Source organism: Saimiri boliviensis, chromosome 5, assembly GCF_048565385.1.
Source record: "Saimiri boliviensis isolate mSaiBol1 chromosome 5, mSaiBol1.pri, whole genome shotgun sequence".
Lineage (NCBI taxonomy): Eukaryota > Metazoa > Chordata > Mammalia > Primates > Cebidae > Saimiri > Saimiri boliviensis.
The window spans coordinates 106,120,768-106,147,279 of record NC_133453.1 but is presented as its reverse complement, the minus strand read 5'-3'; the positions used below and the strand labels follow the sequence as shown (position 1 = coordinate 106,147,279).

General features: G+C 52.5%; 1 protein-coding gene and 1 pseudogene across 1 annotated transcript; one reads left to right on the top strand and one right to left on the bottom strand.

Moving 5' to 3' along the window:
• The first annotated feature begins 953 nt into the window (after positions 1 to 953).
• On the top strand, positions 954 to 4,789 carry LOC141584470 (serine protease 40-like; annotated as a pseudogene).
• Positions 4,790 to 16,003: 11,214 nt separating this feature from the next.
• Positions 16,004 to 26,470, bottom strand: LOC101051545 (cryptic protein-like). The gene is made up of 7 exons (XM_074399793.1): positions 24,117 to 26,470; positions 23,280 to 23,691; positions 22,920 to 22,969; positions 22,652 to 22,825; positions 21,841 to 21,955; positions 21,500 to 21,609; positions 16,004 to 16,838 (listed from the first exon to the last, which is right to left on the bottom strand). The coding sequence occupies exons 2-7, from the start codon at positions 23,300 to 23,302 to the stop codon at positions 16,618 to 16,620; spliced, it is 693 nt and encodes a 230-aa protein (XP_074255894.1). The 5' UTR covers positions 23,303 to 23,691; positions 24,117 to 26,470; the 3' UTR covers positions 16,004 to 16,617.
• Between the last annotated feature and the right edge of the window lie 42 nt (positions 26,471 to 26,512).

The following is a 26,512-nucleotide window of genomic DNA, read 5'->3' as shown; positions in this document are numbered from 1 at the left end:
AATGATGAGTGCAAAAAAGTAGAATGGCGATTTGGCATTATTTGTGGGGTCACGAGCTGGCAGATATCTCAGAGGAGGTATTCGGGACAGGACTTTCTTGCATGAGCAGGCCACAGCTGGCCTCCCTGCCCTTGGCCACTGAATGCCAGTCACACAGCCCTAGTCATGAGAGCAGCCAGCCCTCCAAAGACAGCCTCCTGGGACTGTCATTCTCTGAGAATCAAGGCAGAGAAGAGTCTGCCGGACAGGTGGGAGGGGAGGAGCTGGGGCCTGGGAAAGTCACCGGTTGGAGGTGCTACCGAGCAGAGAGCCGCTGACCTTGATGGAAGATGTGGCTTCTAGTCATCCTTCTCTCTCCAGACACCAGCAGCCCCCAAGGACACAAGCAGGCCACACAGGGCAAGCATTGTGCAGGGCTGGGCGCTGTCATCAGGCTGCTCCCACATGAGGACTCCAGGCCAGATCCAAGAGTGACATCTGGAAACAGAGTCCAAGTGTCCCCAGGCCAGTTGCTCCTGGAGGCAGGGCCGTGTCTGATTTGTCACACTGCTCAAGCTCACCTGGCACCTGCTAGTATGCCACCAGCCAGGATGACAGTCCAGCTGCCACCTCCCTACCTCCAGCGCTGCCTCATAGCAGCCAGAGGGCTTGTTTTTAATGCATACAACCCTTCTATTGTGTCCCAGTGTGCTTGGGACAACACTTCCAATAGCACATCCTAGCTAGGAAGGCCTCCTGCTCTGAGCCCCACAGTGACTGCGCCTCACCTGTCGCCCCACGCCTGCTCCCTTGCAGCCACACTGGCCTCCCTCCAGGTTCCTCTTCTTCCTCTAGGCAAGCAGACTGAGGAGGGAGGCCTTCCCTCTGGCTGCGGCTGTGGCCCACATCTGACACCTCCTCCCACAGTCTTGCTGCCTGAGCCCTTCCAGCTTCAGGAGGCGGAGGTCGGCATCATGGAAAACAGTGTCTGCGCATCCTTCTTCCAGCCCCAGCACCCTGGCCAGCCAAGCAGCAGTGACTACAGCATCCACGAGGACATGCTGTGTGCTGGGGACCTCATAACGGGAAAGGCCATTTGCTGAGTGAGTGGGCTCAGTCTCTCTGAATTCTTCCCAAGCCCAGCCAAGCCTAAGATGTCAGATCCAGGACAGACACGCCCAAAAAACACTGGTCCATCCGTTTTCTTTGCATCTTTCAAGAAATGCTGTTGGCCAGGTGCTATGGTTCAGGCCTGTCATCCCAGCACTTTGGGAGGCTGAGGCAGGTGGATCACCTGAGGTCAGGAGTTTGAGACCAGCCTAACCAACATGGTGAAACCCGTCTCTACTAAAAATACTAAAATTAGGCCGGTGTGGTGGTATGTGCCTGCAGTCCCAGCTACTCGGGAGGCTGAGGCAGGAGAATCGCTTGAATCCGGGAGGCAGAGGTTACACTTAGCCCAGATCATGCCACGGCACTCCAGCCTGGCTGACAGAGCAAGACTCTGTCTCAAAAAAAAAAGAAGCATTGTTGAATCACACCATACACAGGAAAGGGCATCAGTGCAAGTGTCCTGTGGAGGGATTTTCAGAGACTGACCTCTCATGAACCCGGCATTTGCGCGTTCCATTCATGCCCCATTCCTGACACCAACTCCCCCAGGATAACCCTGCCTGCTTTCTAAAGCATGGTGGCTTCGTGTGGGGAGTTTTAGCTGAGTGAAACCATATGGTATGCAAGCAAGCTTTGGCCTGGTCCCTCAGTCTGTGTTGTGTCTGTGTGATGCATCCATCTGGTGTGCAGTCTATATTGTTCATTCTTGCTGTCGTATGCTATTCCACTGTGCGAAGACACCGCAGTTTTTCTTATCCATTCTACTGTGGGTGGCATTTGGGTGGTTTCCATTTGAGGCTGTTGCAAATAGAATTGCTGTGAACCTCCTGGTGCATGCGCACATTTTAGAGCTCATAGGTTCCCACTCTGGTTGGCAGTCACCCTGGCAGTGGAATGCTTTCCCATGAGATATGCCTATGTTCGTCTATCATCGATCTTCTGGGAAACTCTGCCACCTGGTTGTGCCAGTTTGCACTCCCAGCAGCTGGTGGGTGGAAGTTCAGGTTGCACCCTGGTGCTGTCGGTCCTTCAGACTGTCTGCCGCTTTCGTATGAACCACTGTGTGCGGTTTTTAATGTGCATTTCTCTGGTGACAAGTGAAGACAAGCCCTCTGTCATATGTTTGTTGCCTATTTTGTAAAGTGTCCATGCAAGGTTTTTGCCAAGTATGGGACTGTCTGCCTTTCGTTCTGAATGATAGGAGCTCTTTATTGTGGTTATGACCCATTACTGGATATGTTCATGTGTTGTTATATCTTCCCCCACTATGTGTAATCTTTCCATTTTGTGGTGCGGGAGCTGAGGCCCAGAGAGGAAGCGTATAGCCCATCGTGAGGGATCACAGCCACAGTCAAGCTTGGAGAGGCCCCGCCCTCCTCGGAAGCTGTAGGCCCTGGGAGACCCCTGCAGGATCCTCTCCCTCTTTTTTTTTTTTTTTTTTTTTTTTTTGAGGCAGGGTCTCACGCTATCGCCCATGTCACCCAGGCTAGAGTACAGTAGCGCAATCTCAGCTCACTGCAACTTCTGCCTCCCAGGTTCAAGTGATTCTCCTGCCTCAGCTTCCCAAGTAACTGGGACTACAGGCATACGCCACTACACCCGGCTAATTTTTATATTTTTAGTAGAGATGGGGTTTGGTCATGTTGGCCGGGCTGGTCTCAAACTCCTGACTTCAAGTGATCCGCCCTCCTCAGCCTCCTAAAGTGCTGGGATTATAGGTGTGAGACACTGCGTCCGGCCTCTTCTCCTTCTCTTGAGCCTCCCTCTTTTTTTTCTCTCTCTCCTTGGTCACCCCACAGCGCAGAAACATTCTTCAATGACTCCCATCACAAAATGCCCTACAGGCACCCTCCCTGCTCCTCACAACTTCCTCCCGCCCCCACCCGTCCCAGCAGGGCTCACCCCAGAGTGTCTGCCTGGGCTGTCTCTTGCTTCCTGGGCTCTGTCCTCGCCACAGCTGTGCAGGCAGGCATTGGTGCAGCATCTCCCATCAGACACTGCGGGCGGCCCCTCCTGCTCTCTGCTCCCCTCCTTGGAGGGGCCTCCTCAGCCTCCTGACACCAAGAGCCCACTGTGCACCCTGAGCCTGCTTCTCTTGCCTTGCTCCATTTCCTTAGAGAGAAAGGGTCAGATATGGCAAGTCCTGTCTGTTGGCCATTTCCCGCCAGCCTCTGCCATCCCTTCTCCTGCAGTTGTGTCGTGATGGGGCTCAGGCCGGAACCATCCTACCAGACAGAATCTGCACCAAATCCCATGGGATCCCTGCCCACTGATGAGGCTGTGGGCTGGCAGAGTCAGGCCTTGCTCCCCCCTCCAGCGTTGGCTCAGAGAAGCTCTCGGATTAGAGCAGCCCTTCCAGAGTTCTTCCAGGCCACCATGCCCCTGTTCGTCCCAGTCCACACGCCACGCTTGCGATGTCTGTTCATGTGGAATGGCCCTCCGGCCCTCCTCAATGCTGCCTGCACGCAGAAGGGGCTTGGTCTTGTTGATTGCACAGATGACAGGAGGGTGCTTGTTTCCTTGGGATTCCTTTTTTGGCCTAAGGGATGGGGGTGGTCCGCCCATGATGTCAGGGACTTCCCTGTTTGGGGGCCCTGCTACACTCACCATCTCCCGTGCTCTCCTGGGACCCCCTGGCACTCCCCCTACCCTCAGGCTGGGCACGGGCAGCACCTCTTTTCCCCTCAGCACATCCCACAGCCTGGCATTTTCTAAAAAGCTCAGCCAAGAAATGGAGGGAACACTAGAGACTTTAATATGTCAAGGACATCTGGATTAGGGGCTAGACTGAATCCCAGCACCTTGGAGGCCAAGGCGGGAGAATCGCCTACACCAGGAGTTCAAGATCAGCTGGTAACATGGCAAGAGCCTCATCTCCATTTCAAATGTTTTTAAAAAGTTAAAAAAAAAAAAAAAAAAAAAGAGCAAAACTTCTGGTGGGATTAGTGCTAGGCTGGGGATTCCTGCCAAGGCACCCGGCCACCGCGGGGACCACAGGCAGTGTCTCCTCCCCACTGGAGCCAGGAGGGCGAGGACTGGAGTCCCCTGTTTATTCTTGCAGGTCTGTGACTGCCAGCCTGGAGACTCTGCCCAGGGTTTCCTTGGAAGCTCTGTAGAGTGGAACTCCGGGGTCCCGTCCTCGAGATTGTCATCCAGGAGGTCCCTCCTGGGTCTGGGCTTCTAACATTGCCCAGGTGACAGATGAGCGCCCCTCACTCAGACGGTGCAGACGCCTGCTGCACACCTTGCTTCCTTCCCACACTCCATCCTGGAGAAGCACAGCGTCCCCTCCTGTGCCCGAACAATGCGTATCCCTCCCTGTCTTGGTCTCCACCACCCATGTCCTCTCTGTCCTCAGGGAGACTCTGGGGGTCCCCTCGTCTGCCCGTTAAATGGCACCTGGTTCCTGATGGGGCTGTCCAGCTGGAGCCTGGACTGCCGCCTGCCTGTCGGCCCCAGCATCTTCACCAGGCTCTCCTACTTCACCAACTAGATCAGCCAGAAGAAGAGGGAGAACCCCCCGCCCGATCCCACCTTGGTTCCTCAGGAAGCGCCCTCAAGCCTGGACAGCATGACTTCTCAGGCACTGGTTCAGGAGCCCCGGCTCTGTGCAGCCCTGCTGGCTGCTCACACCTTCCTCCTGCTGCTGATTCTCCTGGGGAGCCTGTGAAGGGCTAGGGCGCCTGGCCTCTTAATGCAAGCGTGCCCACCTCAGGCCGGCCTCCTTGCTGAGCTCTGCATGCTCCTGACGTGTTTCCATCTCCCGGCTCTCCTGTCCGCCCAAGGCCACCCCTGCCCCAGGCCTGACAAAATAAAAATCACCCAAGAAGCTATTTGCTCTGGTTTCTGGCCCACCAGAGCCATCTCCCATGCCCCACTGTGCCCCCAGCTCCTCAGGGAGGGAAGGTCTCCCTCCTCCCTGGGCCGGGGCCAGGCTGACCAATTGGGAGGTAAGTCACTCTCCTTGGGGACTTGAGTCGTGCAGACTCAGGCACCATTCCTGCCATCAAGGGCATGCAGTCTTCCAGAAAAGTGGGGCCAGGGCCTCCCGGCATGGAAGAAGCCACCCGTGCCCCTGGAGCTGGGTGAGGGGCACCAGTCGGGCTGAAGCCGCTTCTTCCAGGCATACAAGTCACAGAAGCTCTCTGACAGCTCACAAGTAGACTGTGAAGGGGGCCGAGGGCTGTGTCAGCAATCCCAGAACTCTGTCCCAGGGGTCAGCTCTCAGCCGACTGCCCACTGTACCTGCAGCCCTGCCTTCTCCCTGCCTCCAGAAACCCAGCCCCCAATCCCTGGGGCTTGCTCCAGCTTGTGGTGGTTGTGGCTTGGCTGATGCAGGACTTGCTGCTCCTGCACTGAGCCCACACACCAGCCTCCGAGCTGCCCCTGCACCTGCCTGAGTCAGGTTTGTATCCTAACGAGTCAGCAGGACTCTCAAAGGGCCTCATGCCACAGCTCTCCCCCAAACCCCAACCTGAACTCACAATAAGAAGAGGGCAGCCCCAGGTCACTGCAGCCCCAGGTCACGTGCTCCAAGTGCCATCCAGGTGTTCTGTGCAAATTCCTTCCAATCCTGTTGTCACCCAGATATACCAGGCCCTCAGCTGCAGATGGGAACAAATGAAGCCTCATGGGCACGACTTGCAGAATCTCTTGGTCTTGAAGCCTTCTGCTGCTAACGCAGAGGTTTCATTTCCTGCTCAGAGCCTTCCTTCCCTCGTTCCCAGTGAGCTGCCGCTGAGCCAGACACTTGTGCCCAGCACAGTGTCTGGCTTTACAAGCTCAGCAGTGTCTGGGAGTGAGAAGAAAGCATTTCCGCCCCTGATGGCAAACTCAGTTATGGGGCTGCAGAGTGGGACTGCTGGGCCCTGCGGTGGGAATCAGCACTTGATCGATTCAGGTTTAGAGCATTAGCCCCCTGCTGTTGCCAGAACTGCCCCTTTCCTTCAGCCCGTGGTGGTCTCATGCTGGCTGGGCTGGAGCTCCCTCTCTTGGTGACTCACGCTTTGTTCAGCAGCAGGCACGTTCCAGCGTGGAGCATGGAGTTAGGTGATGGCCTGCCCGTCCGTGAAGTTCCTCCGGCTTCCTCTGGCCTCCTCTGATTCTGTGGCTGCAAATCCACAGCGAGGAGGTCCGCAGGCCTGCTGGAGCACAGCACCGGTCTGTTCCGGCGCCTGGAACCCACCTCCGTGCTCAGGACTGCTAGCGGCATTCAGTCTCTTTTTATAGATGTGGAACCCAGAGTAGTTAGGAACTTGTCTAAGGTCACGTGGTAATAAATACCGGAACAGGGATTCAAACCCACATCTCCAGAGAGAGCTCAGCCTTGTGCTTCCCACCAGTGCAACTGTTCCCAGAGACTCCGGCCCTGTCTCACCATCCCAGACTGCCTTGAGAGGCTCTAGCTGGCCTCCCTCTAGTGTGGCCAGATTCTCTCTGGTCAGTGGCAACGGAGGACCCCAGGCAACAAGACTGACATCAGGGACGAGAACAGACCTGCAGGGCCAGCGATCCGGGCTCAGGAAAGGCTGGGAGTGGCCCCTGCGTGGCTGTCACCAGACCCGTCGTCAGGGGCTCCAGGCCTCCAAGTGTTGTGCTGCACGGGCTGCTGCCTCCAGAATCAACCCTGGGTGAGCTGTGGAGGTGAGAAGACAGTGTGGATTTCAGAAACTTACCAAAATCAGTGAGAAAATCCCGGAGAAACTGAAGTTATCCTGGGCGGCTGTAGCTGGGGATGGAGGATGGGGCAGCTAGGGGCCGGACCTAAGAAGGCTGTGTTCACACTCTGCTATTGTCGCTTGCCTCCCACACCTTGTGACAAATGCTGCCTGGTTTTACTCAGGTGCCAGGATTGCAAGGTGGCTGTGTCAGCCAGGGTGAGGTCCCCACCGCCACTGATGTTTCGTGACCTCCATCCTCCTCCTGCAACCCCGCCGGGTGGGACAGTTGCATCCAAGGAAATGGGCCCCTTCCACTGTGATCTCTTCCAGGGTTTTCGATGGAAGACCTGCCTGCAGGAGCAGCTTGCGGGGTTGCAGGATGCAGGAGAGAGTGAGTGTGGTGCTTTGCCTGGGCCCTTTGCCCTGGGGTCACCCTCCTCATTGACTCATTGGGAGCCTTCCTGGTGCAGACAGGGCGACCAGGAGCTGCGAAGCCCAGGAAATGCACGCACATGCACTGGAGCCGCTGCCCATTCTGGGAGCCCGATCGCCACCGAAACATAGCAGGCTGCACAGCGTCCACTACTGGAAGTAGAGTTATTGGAAAAGACAGACCAAACATATTTAATAAACACAATAAATAACTTTTTACATACAGAAAAATATTATTAGCAATAAGACCCAAGACAAAGAAACTACAGAAAAGAACCAAGTCAAAATATTACACAGCAAAACATGTAATCAGACCGGGCACGGTAGCTTATACCTGTAACCCCAGAACTTTGGGAGGCTGAGGTGGGTGGATCACCTGAGGTCGGGAGTTCAAGACCAACCTGACAAGGTGAAACCCCATCTCTACTAAAAATACAAAAATTATCCAGGCATGGTGGCAGGCGCTTGTAGTCCCAGCTATTTGGGAGGCTGAGACAGAATTGCTTGAACCAGGAAGGTGGGGGTTGCAGTGAGCTGCGATATTGCCACTGTACTGCTGCGATATTGCCACTGTACTCTAACCTGGGTGATGGAGCAAGACTCTGTCTCAAAAAAAAATGTAATCATTGAATTAAATACCATATCAGATTGGGTGAAAAGGGTAAATGCAGATGAAAGAGGAAGCTAGTCATTACTTTAAAGATATGGATGTTGGTCGGGCGTGATGGTTCATGCCTGTAATCCCGGCACTTTGAGAGGCCAAGGCAGGCAAATCACGAGGTCAGGAGTTCAAGACCAGACTGACCAACATGGTGAAACCCCGTCTCTACTAAAAAATACAAAAAGTTAGCTGGGCATGCTGGCTCATGCCTGTAATCCTAGCTACTTGGGAGGCTGAGATAGGAGAATTGCTTGAACTGGACCTGGGATGCGGAAGTTGCAGTGAGCCGAGATCGCGCCCACTGCACTCCAACCTGGGCTACAGAGCAAGACTTCATCTCAAAAAAAAAAAAGAAAAAGAGATAATGGATGTCACAGTGTGGACTTTGGAGCTGGTCCACTTTAGTTGGAAGAATTTGTACAGCATTTGTTTACAAAAGTACTAATCACCCAGGTATGTTTGGGCAGAAGGGACTGGAAAAGCCAGGGCAGGGGCCTGGCACAGGCAACAGAAGCAGAGCTCTTGCCAGCAGAGGTCCTAAGAGACCAGTGGAGTGGGAACCATGGGGAGAGGGTGCCCAGAAGGAGCAGGGACACTCGGCCGAGGGACCAAGTCAGCCATGGCAGCCTCACAAAGAGGGTTTTCACAGAAACAAGCGCACTGACCACTTCATTCCTACATCTTCGGCTGAGGCTCCCATGGCAAGTGGAGAGAGCAGTCTCACATGGCCTCTATCACTTGGGCCCACAGGTAGGCAAAGTGAGCCAGGTAAGCCTCCCTGCTCGCAAGAACGGAGTCCTGACAGGAGGGCCAGCCTTGACAATGTCTAACCACGCCCAGTGCTTGAGTGGGGTTGCGTCCTCTCGACTTTGCAGGATTGGGAGGGTGGGATGGTCCTGCAGGCAAGGAGTTTCTTTACAAAGAGCACAGTGGAGCAGCTACAGGCACTCGCAGCCCCTCCGGGTGAGGAGCCCTAGGCAGGCTTGGCTGGGAAGTGGGGTGTTTGTGGGATGGGCATCCTCCTGCAGCCCCTCCCGGTGAGGAGCCCTCGGCGGGCTTGGCGTCACTGGGATAGGCTTCACTCCCTGCAGATGTGCTCAGGGCAGGCCTCCCTGGCCTGCACCGACCTTCGCCATCCTCTTGCCTTCTCCCCTCCAATGGCCACACGAGATACCAGCCTGTCCAGCACTCTCTATAGGCTTCGTTGGTTTTCCCAAATTGCCAAAAAGAACACTGAGGGAGCCTCAGGGATGAGTGGACATCTTTGCCTTCCCATCTTTATCTTTCCTGAGCCACATCTGCGGCCCTGTTCCTCTTCCTTGCCACCCTCAGAAACATCCTTAATCCCTTCTCGTGAGTTGTGACAGGAGGATTTCTGGAGCCAGACTCCCGCTGGCGCTGACCTGACAGCTGGGGGGGGAAGAGGACACTGTATCTGTCCACAGCCCTTCACTGCAGGGGACCCACCGGGGGGCACCAGGCTAGAGCCAGACTTCACTAAACACTGTCTCCCTCCACCCACAGGGTCCCAGCTCTTCAGCCCCAGCCTGGCTTCCAGCCTGGCACACAGAGCCACTCAACACCATTCAGTGGTGCAGCCAGAAGTTCAGAAAGCAGGGGGATGCTGAGGAAGTGGGTGAGGGGCAGGCAGAGAAGGCACAGACAGTGAAGACCCAGTCATGCCCACTGCCTGGGGGAGGCCAGGTCCTCAGAGGAGAATCAGAAAAGAGGGAAAGGGGGCTGGGGAAGAGCAGCAAAAGGCACTCATGAGTGAGGAAGAGAGAGAGTGAAAAGGAGACAGAAAGAATGCATCGCATGAGGTCTCTCTCTGTTTCTGAGCCCAAGGACCTAGTGAAGAGCAGTGCCCCAAGCAGGGACAGAGCAGCTGCTGGGAGAGGGTCCAGCCCAGCACCACCGGGCTCTGGCACTGTTGAGCAGGTGACATGGAGCTGGAGTGACTGAGGGGTTGAATGTTTCATCTCATTTCATTTTCATTCACCTAAATATAAGCGGGCTCATGTGCCTAGCAGCAACCACAGCAGGTAGCACAGGTCCAGGGATGCAGAGCCGAGGAGGACAGAGCCCTTGCTGCCCTGGGCTAGCTTGCAGGGTTGTTCACTGCCTGAGCTGATGGCCCATCCAGTAGGATTCCCTGAGCACAGGCGAACAGCTCAGGAACTGTGTGGCCCTGGGGACCCCCGGATAGAAAGTCAATATCCAGGCCCTACAGGCGTGCCCAGCAGAGCCCACTGACAACACGGGTGCAGAACAGGCCACTGCTGGGAGCAGTCAGTGCAGCCAGGGCTGAGGGGAGGAGACCCTCCCGGCTGTCAGGTACCACCCTCGTCACCTTTGACTGCATGAGAGCTGGGCATTCCCCAGCTCAACGTGGAGCCCACAGCCTGGACATCTAAGAAGGGGTCCTTTCCACGTTCGAGCTGAACTCCAGTGCAGAGGCGTGTTTGGCAGATGCATGCCAAACTGAGTACTGGATGGGGAATGATGAGGAGGACACAGTCACTGCCCTGCACAGGATTCCTGTCCCTGCGAGTGCGAGGATGCAGGGTCTGAGCCTGTGCGTTCCAAGTCCCTTTCGGAGAAACTCTCAAGTAGACATCTTCTGGGCCACGAAGGGAGCACTGAGGCCCAGCTCCACCCAGGCTCGGCCCACACCTCACCCTACACTGGACCCCAAGTGCCCCTCATCCCTGCCACTAGAATGTGGGCTGCAGTGCCCTTGGCTGCAGACGTAAGATTCCCTACAGTGTAAAGGCATTTCTGGGCCCGACTTTTTTTTTTTTTTTTTTTTTTTGAGACAGAACCTCAGTCTGTCGCCCTGACTGGAATGCAGTGGCACGATCCTGGCTCACTGTAACCTCCGCCTGAGTTCAAATGATTCTCCTGCCTCAGCTCCCTGAGTAGCTGGAATCACAGGCACCCACCACCATGCCCAGCTGATTTTTATATTTTTAGTAGAGATGAGGTTTCACGATGTTGGCTAGGCCAGTTGGCAAACTCCTAACCTCAAATGGTCTGCTCTCTTAGGCCTCCCAAAGTGCTGGGATTATAGGCATGAGCCACCTCACCCGGCCTGGGCCAGACAATTCTTGACCAAAAGTGTCTAGACAAGAACTGGTTGTTAGGCAACTTGCAGAAGCAGGTGAATAGTGAAAACCGGTCCCTGTCCCAGCCTAGGGGAGAAACGGCCTCAGAACCTGTGGTCCCAGCCTGACCCTGCAGCCTGTCCCTGCTGCCCCGTCTCCTGGCCAGTTAGTGCCCGAGATGTGGAGACCTGCCTTCTCTTCTCCACCTTGAACCAACTTGGTGCGATTCCAGGGTCATGAGGGAGGGCACCTGGCATGGGACACAGGTGGATGGAGAAGACGACGGGACAGGATGGATACTTCCCTCTTCAGATGTGTAGAATGGCATCCAAGCAGTGCTCACCGCCACGGGGCTGCACCTGCCGCATGCCACTCAGAAGGAGCACACGCATCACTGAACAGACAAGGGGACTGGGCTCAGGCCATGATGCTTTTTTGATCTGAAACCCTGGAACCCCCGCTTGGCCCGGGTGCCCCTGAGTCTTCCTCTGTCTGTGCAAATCTTTTCCCTCTCAAGGTTCCAACCAGGGAGGGCTCTGGGTGCTGCTGTCTCCCATGGAGCCCACTGGGCACTGCTCCCGAATCCTAGAAGCCTCCTTGCGGGGCTGCTCCTTTTCACTTTGAATCACACACAGCGGGGGTCTCCTCGAGCCCATGGGGAAGCAGTAGGCTCTCAGTTAGGACTTCTAGGACCATATGGTCATGAGAAGGGATGCTGGGATGAACAAGCAACATTTGTCAATTCAGGAAGCCTTTTTGTTTTGTGGGGAAAAAATATTGATACCTATAAGGCAAACAAATTCTATTGAAACACAATGTATTTCACACATATACATGAGCCAGAAGGAAACTCAAACCATAATGTGTCTGAGTTTTTATTTGTTTATAAATAATAACTCAGTCTCACTCTTTCATCCAGGCTGGAGTGCAGTGGTGTGATGACAGCTCCCTGCAGCCTCTACTTCCTGGGCTCAAGTGATCCTCCCTCTTCAGCCTCTTGAGTAACTGGGACCACAGGCATGCACCACCACGCCTGGCTAATTTTTAAAAACTTATCTGTAAGGAAGGAATCTCATTATGTTGCCCGGGCTGGTCTCAAACTCCTGGGCTCAGGTGATTCTCTCACCTGGGCCTCTCAAAGTGCTTGCAGAGGACAGCAAGAACTTCAATGAGTAGATCAGGAGGACTTGGGAGACGCTTGGCACCCTCCCCACCACGCAGGAGGAAGACCACCTGCTGTCCTGGATGCTCTTCCCTGAGGAAGCCCTTGTGTCCGTTTTTGTATTATAGTGTTTCCTGCTCACCACACAGGAATTACGGCTGGCAGGAGTGAAAGAGACAGACTTTCCACATGGCATTTTCCATTCTTGGCAACACTGTAAAAAGCAAAATATTAGACCCCAAATGGCGAAATGTGGAGGAAGATTCCGCCAGCTCTAACTAGAGGCTCCTTTCACCTGAGGGTTTCGGCAGCACTGGGTGGATGCGGCTACACCGGGGTCTGACTATGGAAGACAGGAGCTCTGTTCTGCATCCAAGCTATTGAGATCCTGAGAGGGCTGACTGAGGCTTCCTGTAATACCAGTGGGAATGAGGGTGAGGCCAGAGTGATGCCGCAGTGGGGGAAGTTATTTCATTTATATATATATATATATATATATATATATATATATATATATATATATATTTATTTATTTATATTTAATTTTAATTAAAAAATTTTTAAGACAGGGTGTTGCTCTGTCACTTAGGCTGGAGTGCAGTGGTGCCATCATATTATAGATGACTTCAGCCTCTGTGTCCAGGGCTCAGTGATCCTCCTGCCTTAGGCTCCCAAAGTGTGGGGATTACAGGCGTGAGCCACTGTACCTGGCTGGAAGTTTCATCTGATGCAAAAAGTGTCTGAGGGAGCAAAGACTCTGGGATGACTGAAGCCAGGCCTGTCAAGCAGCCTACACAGGGAGGCTTGGGAACAAGGACTGAAATCCTAATTGATGTCAAACTCATAGTGGAGCTTCACGGTCTCTCCTAGGCAGCAGAGAATGTGCCTGGGATTTGGAATCAAGGGGCTAAACTGTAGCCCCTGGTTTCCCACTCACTGGCTTCAGGACCTGCTGAATTATTCCACCTCCTCAAGCCTGGGTTTCCACGTATGTCAAACAAAGACTGTGAAGGTGCCTTTCTTTAATCGTGGTCTATCAGGTGCCATGAGGGAAAAATCCAAAGGCCTGCTTGGAGGCGAGATGTATTATTAAGGGAAGTCATTGGCTCAGTGGTGGATTCTGAAGCAGGGCGCTGTCCGTTTACAACTTGTGAGCATTTGCTGGGTGGTGATGAGACTTCCCCCAGATTTCCTGAGGGTGCCCTTCGCAGAGAGTAAACCTCAGAGGCAGCAGCAGGCTGCTGGACATAGTGCTGGATCTGAGCAGATGCTCGTTACTCACCAGCCTCTTCTCGGCTCTAGGCCACACCCCGCCAGTGAGACAGAAAGTCACCCCACCAGCATCTCGGGAGCTTTAGCAAGGACAACCCAGGAGCCTCAGCGGCTCCTTAGTACATGGTGGTTCTAATGGCGTGAACAGCTCTTGCCTATTTGTTTTTAAAGGTGTGTTTTATTGTTATTTAGGTACAGCAAGAATGCAGACATGGAAATGATGAAAAGATAGTCTGTTATGTTCACAGGGCAAGAGGACAGGCCATTCCACGCCACACAGGACCACATGGAGAGGTACCTGCGTCCGTCAATCAGGAAGCAGACAGAGTGAGGGAAAAATGGACCAGGCTATTAGGGACAGCCCCGTGCCCTGGAGCCTACAGAAAAAACTAGCCAACCCTACACCACCTGCCCTGCCTCACCCACTCCTTCCCACACATGCCACCGTGCAGGCTCCTGCCCACAGTGCCCGCTCCCTCTGCCTCCCGGGCCATCCTGGGGCTGCCCCGTCTGGCCCTGCATGGCATACCTCCCATTTCTAATCGAATATACACACTTCCTCCTCCTTGACATCATTTCCCTGTCTGCCTTCTTACCATACCTGATTAAAACGAGTCTCGTTGGAAAACACACTGATTCGGAAAAGCAATCACTCATGTCAGCAAACTAGTAACATTCTCACATAGAGAGTGACAAAGTTGAAGTGGTTCAGGTAATTAACATACCTTGTAGAAGGATTGGAAATAGCTCCACAGTAGATCACATGTCAGATTTAATGACAATAAACTTGGAGAGTCAGTGAGTTAGGATGCAACTCCATTTGCCAAATCGTGGTTGCAGCACAAGCTTAGATTTGAGTGCCGATAGAAGATCTGATAAAGATCAACAAAAGCACATAGGCTATGTGGAATAAAGACGGTTGTATATTGGGTTATGACTTGTAAATTTTGTGCTATAATGTACTTTGCAGGAGTAAAACTAGTAATAAACTGCTATCAGCATACTTATACACCTCTTTTGTTGCTGGAGAGCCAGTTCTTAGACACTGAGCTGCACACCCATCCCTGCGGCAGTGCTGCAGCCATTTCCCAGTCCAGCACCCCACTCACTTGGCAGCATTCAGCTCCTGGGGATCTAGCCCGCTCTGTGTCCGCAAGCTTCCATATTACTGTGCCAAGGTCCCAGAGGGGTCCAGGTGCTGGCCAGATCAGTGTGTGCCAAGCAGCCGTGACTGTGGGAGACACAGCTCTTTGTTCTCCTGTTCCCGTAACAGACAGTCCAAGTGAGATGAGAAATGCCTGTGCATGTGAAGCTTATCAAACCTAATTTTAAATACCCAAAACTGAATTCCACAGAAAGATCACTCCCAGAAACTGTTGCTGGTGTGATGTATGACTGTATGTGCCAGAGTGGCTTTGCAGACAATGGAAACTGAGACTATATCCAGAGGCTGCTTGCTCACAGCTAGAAAAGTCAGTTTGGATCTAGGCTAGAGTGGGGAAACGGTGACAGGCTGAAAGGAACAAGGGCTCCCCTCAGCTGCAGGCATTTGCTAAACCCCGACATAGGAACGGGCTGAACACACCAGCCCTATGCTGGTACAAGTCCTTATGCATCCCTGCATCTCCTTCCAGTGTCCCTGGCAAGTGGCTCCCTCAGAGAGGGCATGCAAGGACAGATTTTGCTTTTCTAGGATGTGTGGGGGATAAGTGAGCCAGGGCTAAGCTGGCAAGGAAAGGGCAGCTTCTATAAACCCTGCAGAATGGACACAGCTGGAGACTGCTCTGGGAAGGGAGGTGCCCTCCCTCTGTCCGGGTGAGCAAAGCCAGGAGTGTGAACAGGCTCTTCCCAGCAAGGGGTGCTGGCAGATAGTGGCCCAGGGGATGTCTCTATCTATCCTCCTCAACTGCAGGGGACAGATAAGATCTAGGACACATTTATGTGACACTAACAGCCAGGAGCCCAGCGTTGCTCTTCTCTTCTGAAAAGTTTCTTGTTTTTAAATGTCTCCCTGGATGCCTGGGCTGCCAAAAGAAAGTGCTTTTTATTCACAGATTCTCCTTGTCTTTTCAGTGCTAGGTAGGTAAAGGTTTCCCAATTAGTTAGCAGACAGATAAATGTTGACTTTGACTTTCTTGCTTATAATCAAGAATCATTCTACTAAAAGGATCCATTCTAGTATTCTACTACAGAAATCCATAGAGCCTGATTTCTAATTTTCTAATTAAAATGTGTTTATACCCTAGATATTCACAGTAATATTGAAGAGTTCTCAGTTTTCCTTTTAACCACAACTGCGACCTTTCAAGTTCCATTTCCTAAGTGTGCCTACTGAAAATAAGGCAGTGTCTTTTTTGCCTGCCAACGTTGTAAAAAATAGGTATTCTGCAAACACGAATTTTAGGAGTAGCATATACTTATTCACCAAGCTCTTAGGATAATTTGCAAAGTTCATCACTTGTTCATTCCTACAATAATTAAACAGAAAAATAAGGCATTGCTCAGAACACACTTGAAACTACCTGAAGACAACTTCAGTATCAAAAAATATTAATGCCTAGCAATATTTACGTCTCAAAACTTGAATAATTTTTCTCAATAATGAATTCTAAGCCAGCCCTCTAATGAAGTTCTACTTTATTTTCATTTAATACTCATTTGAATGTTACATTAAATTCAAATTATCAAAGCAAATAGTTGAAAAGATTGAAAATGCCAATAAACTATTTTACAATATAAAATGTTAAAGTAATTGTATCACGCAGGCTTGTGAACTACAGTGGATTTTAGAAGCTGAAGAGCTCAGTGCAAGGGTCCTGTACATCCCGCATGGCCAAGCCTGTGTGCTGTCACCGGGCCTGGCGTCTTGAGCTCGTTGCGCCCACCCCCCTGGACTGGCTGTGGACACGACAGCCTCAGAATGGGCAGCGGCTTGAGAAGGGGCGCTCAGGAGACGGGGGAGGCGGGCCTGGGGCCGCTTTAGGCTGAACTCCGAGGCCTTGCTTTCGCTTCCCACTTAACAGAGATGTGAAAGGAAGGCGCTAACGCCAGCCGAGGAGGCGGCGCCAGGCTTTCTGGCTCCAGTTTCGCTCTCCCGCTGTGGCCCTGCTGTCTCTACCTACCCGTCACAGCGGTGCGGGGGGACACACGGGTCCCTCCCCTAAGGACCTGGAGCCAAAGGGCTTTCATGAAAATGTTTATTACCCAATAAAAATATTCACCCAGTTCTTCTATTTACAACATAGAAAATGAAAGGCGATGCCCAAATCCCGGCCCTCTTCTGCAGGGGCGTGGCTCCCGCTGGGGCACGGAAGGGACAAGCGGTGGAGGAGGGCGCGCTGGCGCATCCCGGCGCAGGAGGCGGTGCAGAAGCGCGCAGGGCAGCAAGAGCAGCAGGCTGGGCGCGCCCCCGGCGCTCGGCCCGTGAGCGCGGGAGGCCAGGAAGTCTTTCGCGTCTGGAAAAACAGACAAACCCGAGATGTATGAAATGCGGTGCTGCGGCTCGGTTTGGGGGCGTGCGATAGAAACGCCTGCTCCCTGCCTTCTACAGGCCCTTTCCCGGGGCCCTCACCAGGCTCCACCCCTCGGCCGCGCTGCAGGGCGAGGTGCGGGGAAGCAGGTCTCAGCCCCGCGTTGACATCTGCACAGAAGGAAGCCTCTAAATGTTTGCAGAACTTAGAGAGCTGAAGGAGAATTACAATACTGTTTTAAAGGGGAACGAAGAACAGCCCTTCCGTCTTTCTCATTTGGCCCGTGACCTTTCAGAGAGTCCGGCTCCAGGTCTTTGAGCGACAGGGCAAATAGACCGGCCATAGTATATGTGGGGCAAACAGACCGGCATAAAACAGGGCCATAATATAAAACAGCTCACCGCCGTCTGCTGCAACAAAGGTTCCACTTTTCCCCAAATGAGTGCTTGAAATATTTTTTTGACAAGGGACAGTTGATGGAGCAGGAGGATGCAGCCATCCAAAGCCGGGCTGCCGTTCTGAGGAGGCCTAGCGCTGTGAATGGCACCTCGCCCCATGGGACCTCACCTGCCGACCCTTCCCTAGTCCACACTGCTGGTCATAGGAGGCCGTGCCTGAATGCCTAGCCCCTGTCCCCCCTCCCCACCCCTCACAGCAGGCCTCACTCATGCTGAACCCTGAGGGTCCCTGAGCCTTGGTCTCTGTGTAGCTGGGACCCCAGTCTAGAACAGCAGAATGGGAATCTCTGGAGTGGTGGGGCTGGGCAGAGTTTGGCTAACATCCTGGGTGGTGATTGCCATGTGAAGCGGACAACCTTGCAGGCATGGCAGACAACACCACTAGAGCATTCTCACAAGGAAGTCCAGGCCTGGTTTGGAGTGGGGTCAGGCTGGTGGGAGAGCATGCCCAACTACAGGGACCCTGTCTTCAGGGCCACTCAGCAAAGGCCTGCCTTGCCCTCTACTACACCTCCAGGAGATGCCCTCTGGACTTGGGAAACTGGCATGAGCATGAAACCGGAAATTAACAAGGAACTGATGCAGATGAGCCCCCACAGCAAGAACCACTCTCCACCCGTCCACAGACAGGACGGGCCTGGCCAGGTCAGGCCCACTCCACCTCCCCATAGCACCCCACCTTGGGAGAGAGGGTTGTTCCAGGGTGCCAGAATCCCTAAACAGGAATGCTAACATCTAGGCTCAGATGAGGCTCCAGAGAAGTTAATGCTAAGACAGGCACTCACAGCATAAGAAGCTATTCAGGTGAGAAAAGGGTCAGTAGTACCGGGTCTGTGCTGGCCTTCCCCTGAGGGAAGGGGACAGGAGGGCTGGTCACAGGGTGCATGCTGACAGGTCCAGAGCCAGCTGGTGCCAGGGCCTTCGAGAGCCGTTCTGACGGCATCCCAGAGGCCTGGAGACTGGGTCTGGCCCACTGATGTCTGTTTACTTATTGGTTGGTTTGTTTTTTTTGCCAGAATTGCATTTTTTTTTTTTTTTTTGAGACAGAGTTTCGCTCTTGTTACCCAGGCTGGAGTGCAATGGCGCGATCTCGGCTCACCACAACCTCCGCCTCCTGGGTTCAGGCAATTCTCCTGCCTCAGCCTCCTGAGAAGCTGGGATTACAGGCACGTGTCACCATGCCCAGCTAATTTTTTGTATTTTTAATAGAGACGGGGTTTCACCTTGTTGACCAGGATGGTCTCGAGCTCTTGATCTTGTGATCCACCCACCTCGGCCTCCGAAAGTGCTGGGATTACAGGCTTGAGCCACCACGCCCGGCCCGTCAGAATTGCATTTTTTTTTTTTTTTTTTTTTTTTTTTAGACGGAGTTTCGATCTTGTTGCCCAAGCTGGAGTGCAATGGCACGATCTCGGCTCACTGCAACCTCCGCCTCCTGGGTTCAAGTAATTCTCCTGCCTCAGCCTCCTGTGTAGCTGGGATTACAGGCACGCACCACCATGCCCAGCTAATTTTTTGTATTTTTAGTAGAGACGGGGTTCAACATGTTGACCAGGATGGTCTCGATCTCTTGACCTCATGATCCACCCGCCTCGGCCTCCCAAAGTGCTGGGATTACAGGCGTGAGCCACTGCGCCCGGCCAGAATTGCATTTTTAAAAATTGAGTTTGCAGCAGTGAGGTGGAGTGTTGACCCGGCCCCGTCTCACTTCCATATTACCTGCCCGTCTCTGAAGACACCTGAGTTGGCTGCCTCACTGTGTCATTCCATAGACTCTAAATTTTAGAGTATTAAATTGTCTCTTGATGCTGGTAAAAACTGATACTTGATGCTTTAGGGCCACAGTAGAAAGAGCCACCCCCTCAGACTAACAAGGAGATCCTGGCTAGCTCAGGACTGGCAAAGGTCCCTGCTAGCTTGAAACTTTTCATTTTTGGACTCACAGAGCATCAGTCAGAGCAAGAAAGGCTCTTGGAGATCCCCAGACCCGGGGTTCCCTGCAGGAGCCAGTGGGCCATGCTTTTGTAGCAACATTTCATCTTCCCCATACTCTTCAAAACCATCATCTCCCAATAAAGGATTTAAAACATTTATTTACCTATTACTGTGCTGTTGGCTTTGGAATATGACCAAATTTTCTATATTCTATATAACACTTTTAAAAATCTTCATTTTTTTCATATTTATTCTTTCTTTTCTTTTTAAGAGACAGGATCTTGCTCTGTCACCCAGATTGGAGGGCAGTGGTGCAATCATAGCTCACTGTAACCTCAAACTCCTAGGTTCAAGTGATCCTTCTGCCTCTCAACCTTCCACGTAGTTGGGACTACAGGTGCTCATCACCACACCTGGCTAATTTTTACAATTTTCTGTAGAGACAGGTCTTGCTATATTGCCCAGGCTGTTCTCAAACTCCTGGCCTCAAGCAATCCTCCTACCTCAGCCTCCCAGAGTTCTGGGATTATAGGCATGAGCTACTGTATCCAGTCATACTGATAATTACTCTTACAGGAAGAGTACAAGAATGGCATGAGGTTAAGAATCAGACCCTGTTTACTCTTTGCAGAAGTTACTCTCTCTGTGTCTCAGTTTCCTCAAATGTAAAAGGTGCACCTACTTCATTGGCTTTTATAAGAGTTAAATGGGGTAGTGGGCATATAAAGTGCCTGAAATACACTGAGAGCACCTCTCCTGCTGTAGCACCCAGAAGAGCTGGCCCTACTGCAATGGCACCTGCCACAGAGGATGTTCCATCCTCATCGCTGTTGTCACCTTCAAGTCCTCATAACCACTGTCAGTACAGCCATCACCAGCATCAACCTAACTTTCCTTGAAGAAAGATCAATGGGTGAAAGAACACAAAGGGGTTACTGCCCACTCTGCACCTGACAGATGACCCTGAAGGATGACGGCACTATTTTATCCAGCTTTCACAGAACAGGCCACATTTTCAGAGCCACTGTCACTGTTCTTGGCCAATAGCAATCACAGCACTGGATGTTTCCAAGAATGGAAAATCGTGACTGGATATCCTGGAAGTCATCCCAGCTAGACCCTTCCCCACATTCCCACTGGGGCAGCCTAATGGCAGGTGGGAACTGACTTCATCTGTGAGGACCACACAAGCACCACCTGCAATTCTGATGCCTGCCCATGAAATCTGTGTCCTCCTGTCTCTGGGGCATAGAGGAGCAACTGGTGACTTTAAAGCAGAGGCTGAGCATAAAGAGCACGCATAGAAGAGGAGGTGCTTTGGGAAAATGTGGTCTGCATGTGGAGAGCGCTCTCCTCTGCTGGTACCATGGAGAGCTAGCTGAGGAGAAGAGAGCTGGAAGGGAAGTGGGGCTGAGGGCTGTGCCTCTATTATTAAGAGTGTCCCTTGACTGCTGGTCCTACCAGGGAGAGAAGGGAGGGCAGGAGGGGAAGGAGAGCAAAGTATGCATTAAGTGTGCTCTCCACTATGGGCCTCCAAGAGCAAGAGGGAGGCTGGGGAAGCCAAGTTGAGGATCTTCCGCCCTCTGGTGCTCCCCTCCACGATGCCCAACAGGACGGCCTGAGGACAACAGGTGGGAAGTGGGGTTGTAGGGTTGTGCCCTTTGACAGATGGAGGTGCGCAGGGCTGATCGAGGTGGAGGGAGGGACAGGAGAGTGGCTCTGGGGCCTTGGCTTCATCAGGTGTGCCCCTGGACACTGCACCACCAGACCACCCAGGCCTGGGAGAGGGCAGAGCCGGAGCTAGGGTGGAGAGGGTGGGCCTTCACTACTGTGCCCCCCATTTTTAGCCCTAGCCAGTGCTCCTGGAAGAGAAGAGAGGAGGAAAGGCACAGCTGAGCAGAAGGTGCAGGGAAACCACTTGAAATTTACACAGCTAACTTGTTTCCCAGGTTCCTCTCTGCTTACCAGCTGGTCATCTCCTGAAATTCCGTTCACTGAAACAGACATGTGAGAACACTTTGGAAATCATTTTTAAACTTAGCAATCTGGATATGAGTAACTTCAAAACCAACTTTAATTCACTATATGATTCCCAGTGAATGCTACTGTGTTCAGTGATGAATCAGTCTAGTCTGCTGACTGCTATATGGCCTGGCACTGGAAGATGCGCTGTGGATCCGTATGAAGGGTGAGCCAATGAAGGTGCAACGGCATGCGGGGGTGAGCTGGGGGCCGAATCGCGGGGCTTCTTACCACAGTGGCCAGGCGACTGGAGGGAGAGGCAGTGCAGGGCCCCGAAGACGCACCTGCAGAGGTAGCAGCCGCGGAGGGTCCAGGCTCCGTGTCCCAGGGAGCCGCATTCACTGAGGAGACAGATGGGGACCTGAGTCAGTGCGGTGGCCCGCGCGCCCCTCTCCCGGCGCCGACTCCCACGCACCCCAAGACCCACACATCCCCCCGCCAGCGCCCACTCCCGCGCCCCCCAAGACCCATACATCCCTCCCCCAGTGCCCACTCCCGCGCCCCCCAAGACCCACGCGTCCCTCGCCCAGCGCCCACTCCTCTCCCCATACCCCGCGCACTCCTGTGCCCACCTGCGCCTCTGGTCGTGCTCGCAGTAGCGGCCGGTGAAGTGGGCCGGGCACACGCAGAAGCTGCCCAGCACGCAGGTGCCGCCGTTGCGGCAGCAGCGTGGCCTCCCGGGCGCACCTGCGGGATCACCCCGGCGTCAGCCCCGCGCTCCCCACGACCCGCGGCCCTCGGCCCTCCAGGTTCTCCCGCAGGGAACAGGCCGAATGTGGCCGCCCCGGGGAGGCAATAAAATCAGCTCCCCGCCAAGTGTGTTTGCTCAGGTAAACCCTGCTTGCTGGGGGATGCGAAACAAACGAACAGGGGTGCGGCCTGCAAGCCGGGCTTGCTCTCTCCCTTCCTTTCACATGTTAACCTCAGGCTGTGTGGCTTCACCTGACAGTGATTAAGCACAGGCTCCCCAGGCGGGACCACCCACGGGTGTGGTGACGCCAAACCCACCGGCTAGGGGCCTCCTGGGGACGCTGGCCCAGCCGGCGTCTGCGATAAACCAAGCTAGGGTCCGCTGTTATCTGGGCTTGGGATATTTATTTTCCACACATTTAAATCACAGTTCTCTAGATCTGCAGCAAAATAGCCATTGAATAGCAAATACAACCTTTTACCAATGAAAGAGTAAAACTTTTAGAAGAGTTAACACTTCCCTGGGAGCTGTCTCTAGCTGTATAGCTTTGTTAAGTGCATCATTATTTGAAGATAACAAAATGGTCTTCTTGGGTTTTATCCTGAATTTATCCTACTTATTCTCAGATCTTAAACTCTTGAGTTCGCAAACCGAGATGATGCCCGGATTTTGTGGGTTGTGCGGCAACTTACCCTCTTGGAAAGCTCGGGAGAAGGGGAGCCGCTCCCCAGGCCTCCAGCCCTCCTCGCTCCCAGTCACCTCCCCGACATGACCCGAGGTCCAGTTGAGCGGTGTCTGTTGGTGCTTCAGAGCCGCAACCTTGGTGACTTCCCCTCTACTGCCGTTATGTTTCTCTATTTGATAGCCTTTCAAAAATATTGACAATGTGAGACTGATAATGATTGAGAATCAAATATTTTATGCAATTAAAACTGAGACTGTGAGTAAAATGTTTCTTACTGTTTCCCAAGTTGATGATCCGTAATGCCAAACTGATCATAAACAGAAGCCTAGAACATTTAAAGAAAATCACTGAAGTTTAAAATATCTTTAAAAGTATAAGCAGAAATTCACATATACATAAAATACAATGCAATCATTATATATAAATATTAAAGTATGTAAAATATTTAATTATGATGAATAATGCAATCATTTTGTAACTCGTGGGTTTTTATTAATGTTGCTATGGCTTAGAAAGATTTTGAGACAGAAAGTATACACCTCCTCTAACGAACAGTCAAGCAGGCACTATGAATTATTCTGAGGCTCTTGAGACCCTCCCTCCTGGCTCCAAGATCTCATGACCTGTGTCCTTACCTGACATGATGCCTCCAGGTCATTTTTGGTTTGAGACTCTCCTTCTCTTAGTGCACTGAAGATCAGTTTCCAGAAAAGCTGTGTCTGAAGAGCCTCTGCATTTGAAGGTGTCTTGACTCCAGGCCCCAGGGACACAGAACCGAGGAGTACAGAAGATGCGCCCTTCCCTTCCCTTCCTCAGCCAGGAAAAACGGGATGGTATCTTGAGTTCTGCAGCCCCTGAGCTAGGGTTGGGCTTGTGGTGGCAGGCGGGCCCCTCTGAGCCTGAAGGACGATCCCCTCTGTGACACCTGGCTGGGGGTGGGGACTCGGGCTGACTCCCCCCCAGCAGTGTTTACAGTGCTGACAGCAGCAGGAGTGACCAATCTCTGATGTAAAACGTTGGTATCCAAGGTGATGAGCCATTTTCTCACTGAGAGAGAGAGAGAGAAAAAATCCCAGCATGAGAAAAAGCTTTCATAGGAAGGTGGAGATTTTCTGTTGCATGTGCCTTGTACTGGGAGATGGTGAGGGGCCCTGTGAGGGAGGGAGCCACTGTGTGGGGCGCAGTCAACAGCTTCGGTTCCCAGCTGCCCTGAGTGGGGAACGCGAGGATAAGAGAAAACATGTCACCCCTGCTTTAAGAGAGGCTCCCTCACTCCACAAATGAAGCCTCTTCTCTGTGCCCACCAAGTGGGGGAAGGGCACGGCCCCATTTACTATAGGACCCTCTAGAGTAGGCATTGTTACTCCCCACTACGTGGAAAGAGAGAAAGGGAGGCTTAGAGAGTTTAAGTCCCTTGGCAGTTAGATCTCTGAAAAACATGAATGGCACAGATATGATGAGGAGACACCCACGGTTATCCAAGGCAACTACGGGAGCCCCCGGAAGCACAGGCGAAACTGCAGCGCTCGGACGTCGCCAAGGAGCCTGCTGAATCCAACTGAACCCAAGGAGGGAGTGATCTGGGGCCTCTTCTAGCAACTTCTAGGTCTCAGTTCTTCTAACTACCAAAATAGGGACAAGGCCTTGTTATCAGCACTAAACAAGACACCTTGCAACTCAGTGTTGCAAATTGTCTGTGATTTAATATAAAAGCTCATTTCTAAAAATAGTATTATTCCTCCAAGGCTGAAATAGTCTTTGATGGTGATTTAATTTCTTAAACCTTTAGATGTGAGGTTTATTAAAGAGGCTGTGAAATAAAGCAATAAGAAATTGGAGGACCGGGTTGCCCTGGGGCCTCCCAGCAGTGAGTCTGGTGGGATGGGCCCGCCTGGGCGTCCCAAAGTGCTAGGATTACAGATGCGAGCCATTGCACCTGGCCAAATCATGGCATTTCATATGTAGAATAAGGCTTTGAAAATCTGCAGTTTGGCCAGGCTCAGTGGCTCATGCCCATAATCCCAGCACTTTGGGAGGCCGAGGCAGGAGGATCACCTGAGGTCAGGACTTTGAGACCAGCCTGGCCAACACAGAGAAACCCCGTCTCTACTAAAAATACAAAAATTAGCCAGGCATGATGGCATATGCCTGTAATCCCAGTAACTCGGGAAGCTGAGGCAGGAGAATGGCTTAAATCTGGGAGGCGGAGGTTGCAGTGAGCCGAGATTGCACCACTGAACTCTAGCCTGGGTGACAGAGCAAGACCCTGTCTCAAAAAAAAAAAAAAGAAAAAAGAAAAGAAAATTTGCAGTTTATATGTGGAAACTAGAAGAAAAAAAAAGAAATGTCTTGCCAGCAAGACAGAACTGAGACAAGAAATAGCAGTGCGCTGTGCCTGTACTGTTTGCTTGAGCTCTGCAATGGACCTGGAGGAGAAGGCTGACGTCCGGGGAGATAAAGCTTCTGATGATCCATTTTTGCCAGACTGTCGCTTGCTCTCCACACAGAGCTTTGTGGTCCCAGGTTGCCTCCCTGACTGAAACTTCCTATAAAAGGGTTTTGCATTTTACTGCAGGGGAGCTGCCCTATTTGCCATCAAGAGCCCCAGCTGGAAGGGTTGCCTGGGAACACTGGAAGGGGAAGGTGGGTCCCTTCCAGGAAAGGGCCTCTTTCCTCCTTATCAGCTGTAAACAGATAAGGCTGGAGCCGGCCCACCCATTAAAACCCCAGCGGAAGGCCGGGTGAGGTGGTTCAAGCCTGTAATCCCAGCACTTTGGGAGGCTGAGGCGGGTGGATCACGAGGTCGAGAGATCGAGACCATCCTGGTCAACATGGTGAAACCCCGTGTCTACTAAAAATACAAAAAATTAGCTGGGCATGGTGGTGCATGCCTGTAATCCCAGCTACTCAGGAGGCTGAGGCAGGAGAATTGCCTGAACCCAGGAAGAGGAGGTTGCGGTGAGCCAAGATCGTACCATTGCACTCCAGCCTGGGTAACAAGAGCGAAACTCCGTCTCAAAAAAAAAAAAAAGAGACTGGTGGAGCACTGCCTCTCCCAACGCCGAGCTCTTTCTTAACAAGAGAACGGTTTTTATGTCAGCCTGAAGCAATGATTTACATGATCAAAGACATGGGTCTGGAAGGGGGAAGAGAATATTTCAGACAAGTATCATATTTTACTAGAAGTGAGGAGGCCGGAAGTAAATGCTGTGAGGTGAATCCGCCTGCATATTTCCTAAGTGCCAGCCCTGTTTTAGGAGCTGGGACAGTAGCTATAAACCAAAAAAAGAAAAAACTCCTGTCCTCATACAGCTTATCTTCTGGTCAGGAGAGACAGATAGGAAAGAATATTAAGAGGTAAATGTTCAAATACATTACAGGCAGAATCTAGGAGAAAAGTATCCAAGTTAGAGAGAATAACCAGGGCAAATGGCTGAGTGGAAACTGTGCTTGCCATGCTAGGCCAGGAGGGAGGGTACTGGGTGTGAAGTCAAAAATCAAGAAGGCTCAGAGATTGGCCCCTCCCTGCATGTTGACAAGGTGGCCTGCACAGCTGCATGTCACATGCTCGTGTATAAAACATCAGACCGAGACTGGGCGCGGTGGCTCACCCCTGTAATCCCAGCATTTTGGGAGGCAGAGGCAGGTGGATCACCAAGTCAGGAGTTTGAGACCAGCCTGGTCAACATGGTGAAACCGTGTCTCTACTAAAAAACACAAAAATTATCTGGGTGTGGTGGCGTGTGCCTGTAGTCCCAGCTACTCGGGAGGCTGAGGCGAAAGAATCGCTTGAACCTGGGTGGTGGAGATTGCAGTGAGCTGAGACGGCGCCACTGCACTCCAGCCTGGGCGACAGAGCAAGACTCCA

Bases quoted from the DNA above. Each gene is read 5' to 3' on its own strand.
- LOC101051545 (XM_074399793.1), bottom strand. From the start codon at position 23,302: ATGACCTGGAGGCATCATGTCAG. The intron at 22,970-23,279 runs GTAAGGACACAG...TAAATGTTCTAG, and splicing joins ACCTGGAGGCATCATGTCAG to GCTTCTGTTTATGATCAGTT. The intron at 16,839-21,499 runs GTAAGAAGCCCC...CTGTTTTTCCAG, and splicing joins CCAGTCGCCTGGCCACTGTG to ACGCGAAAGACTTCCTGGCC.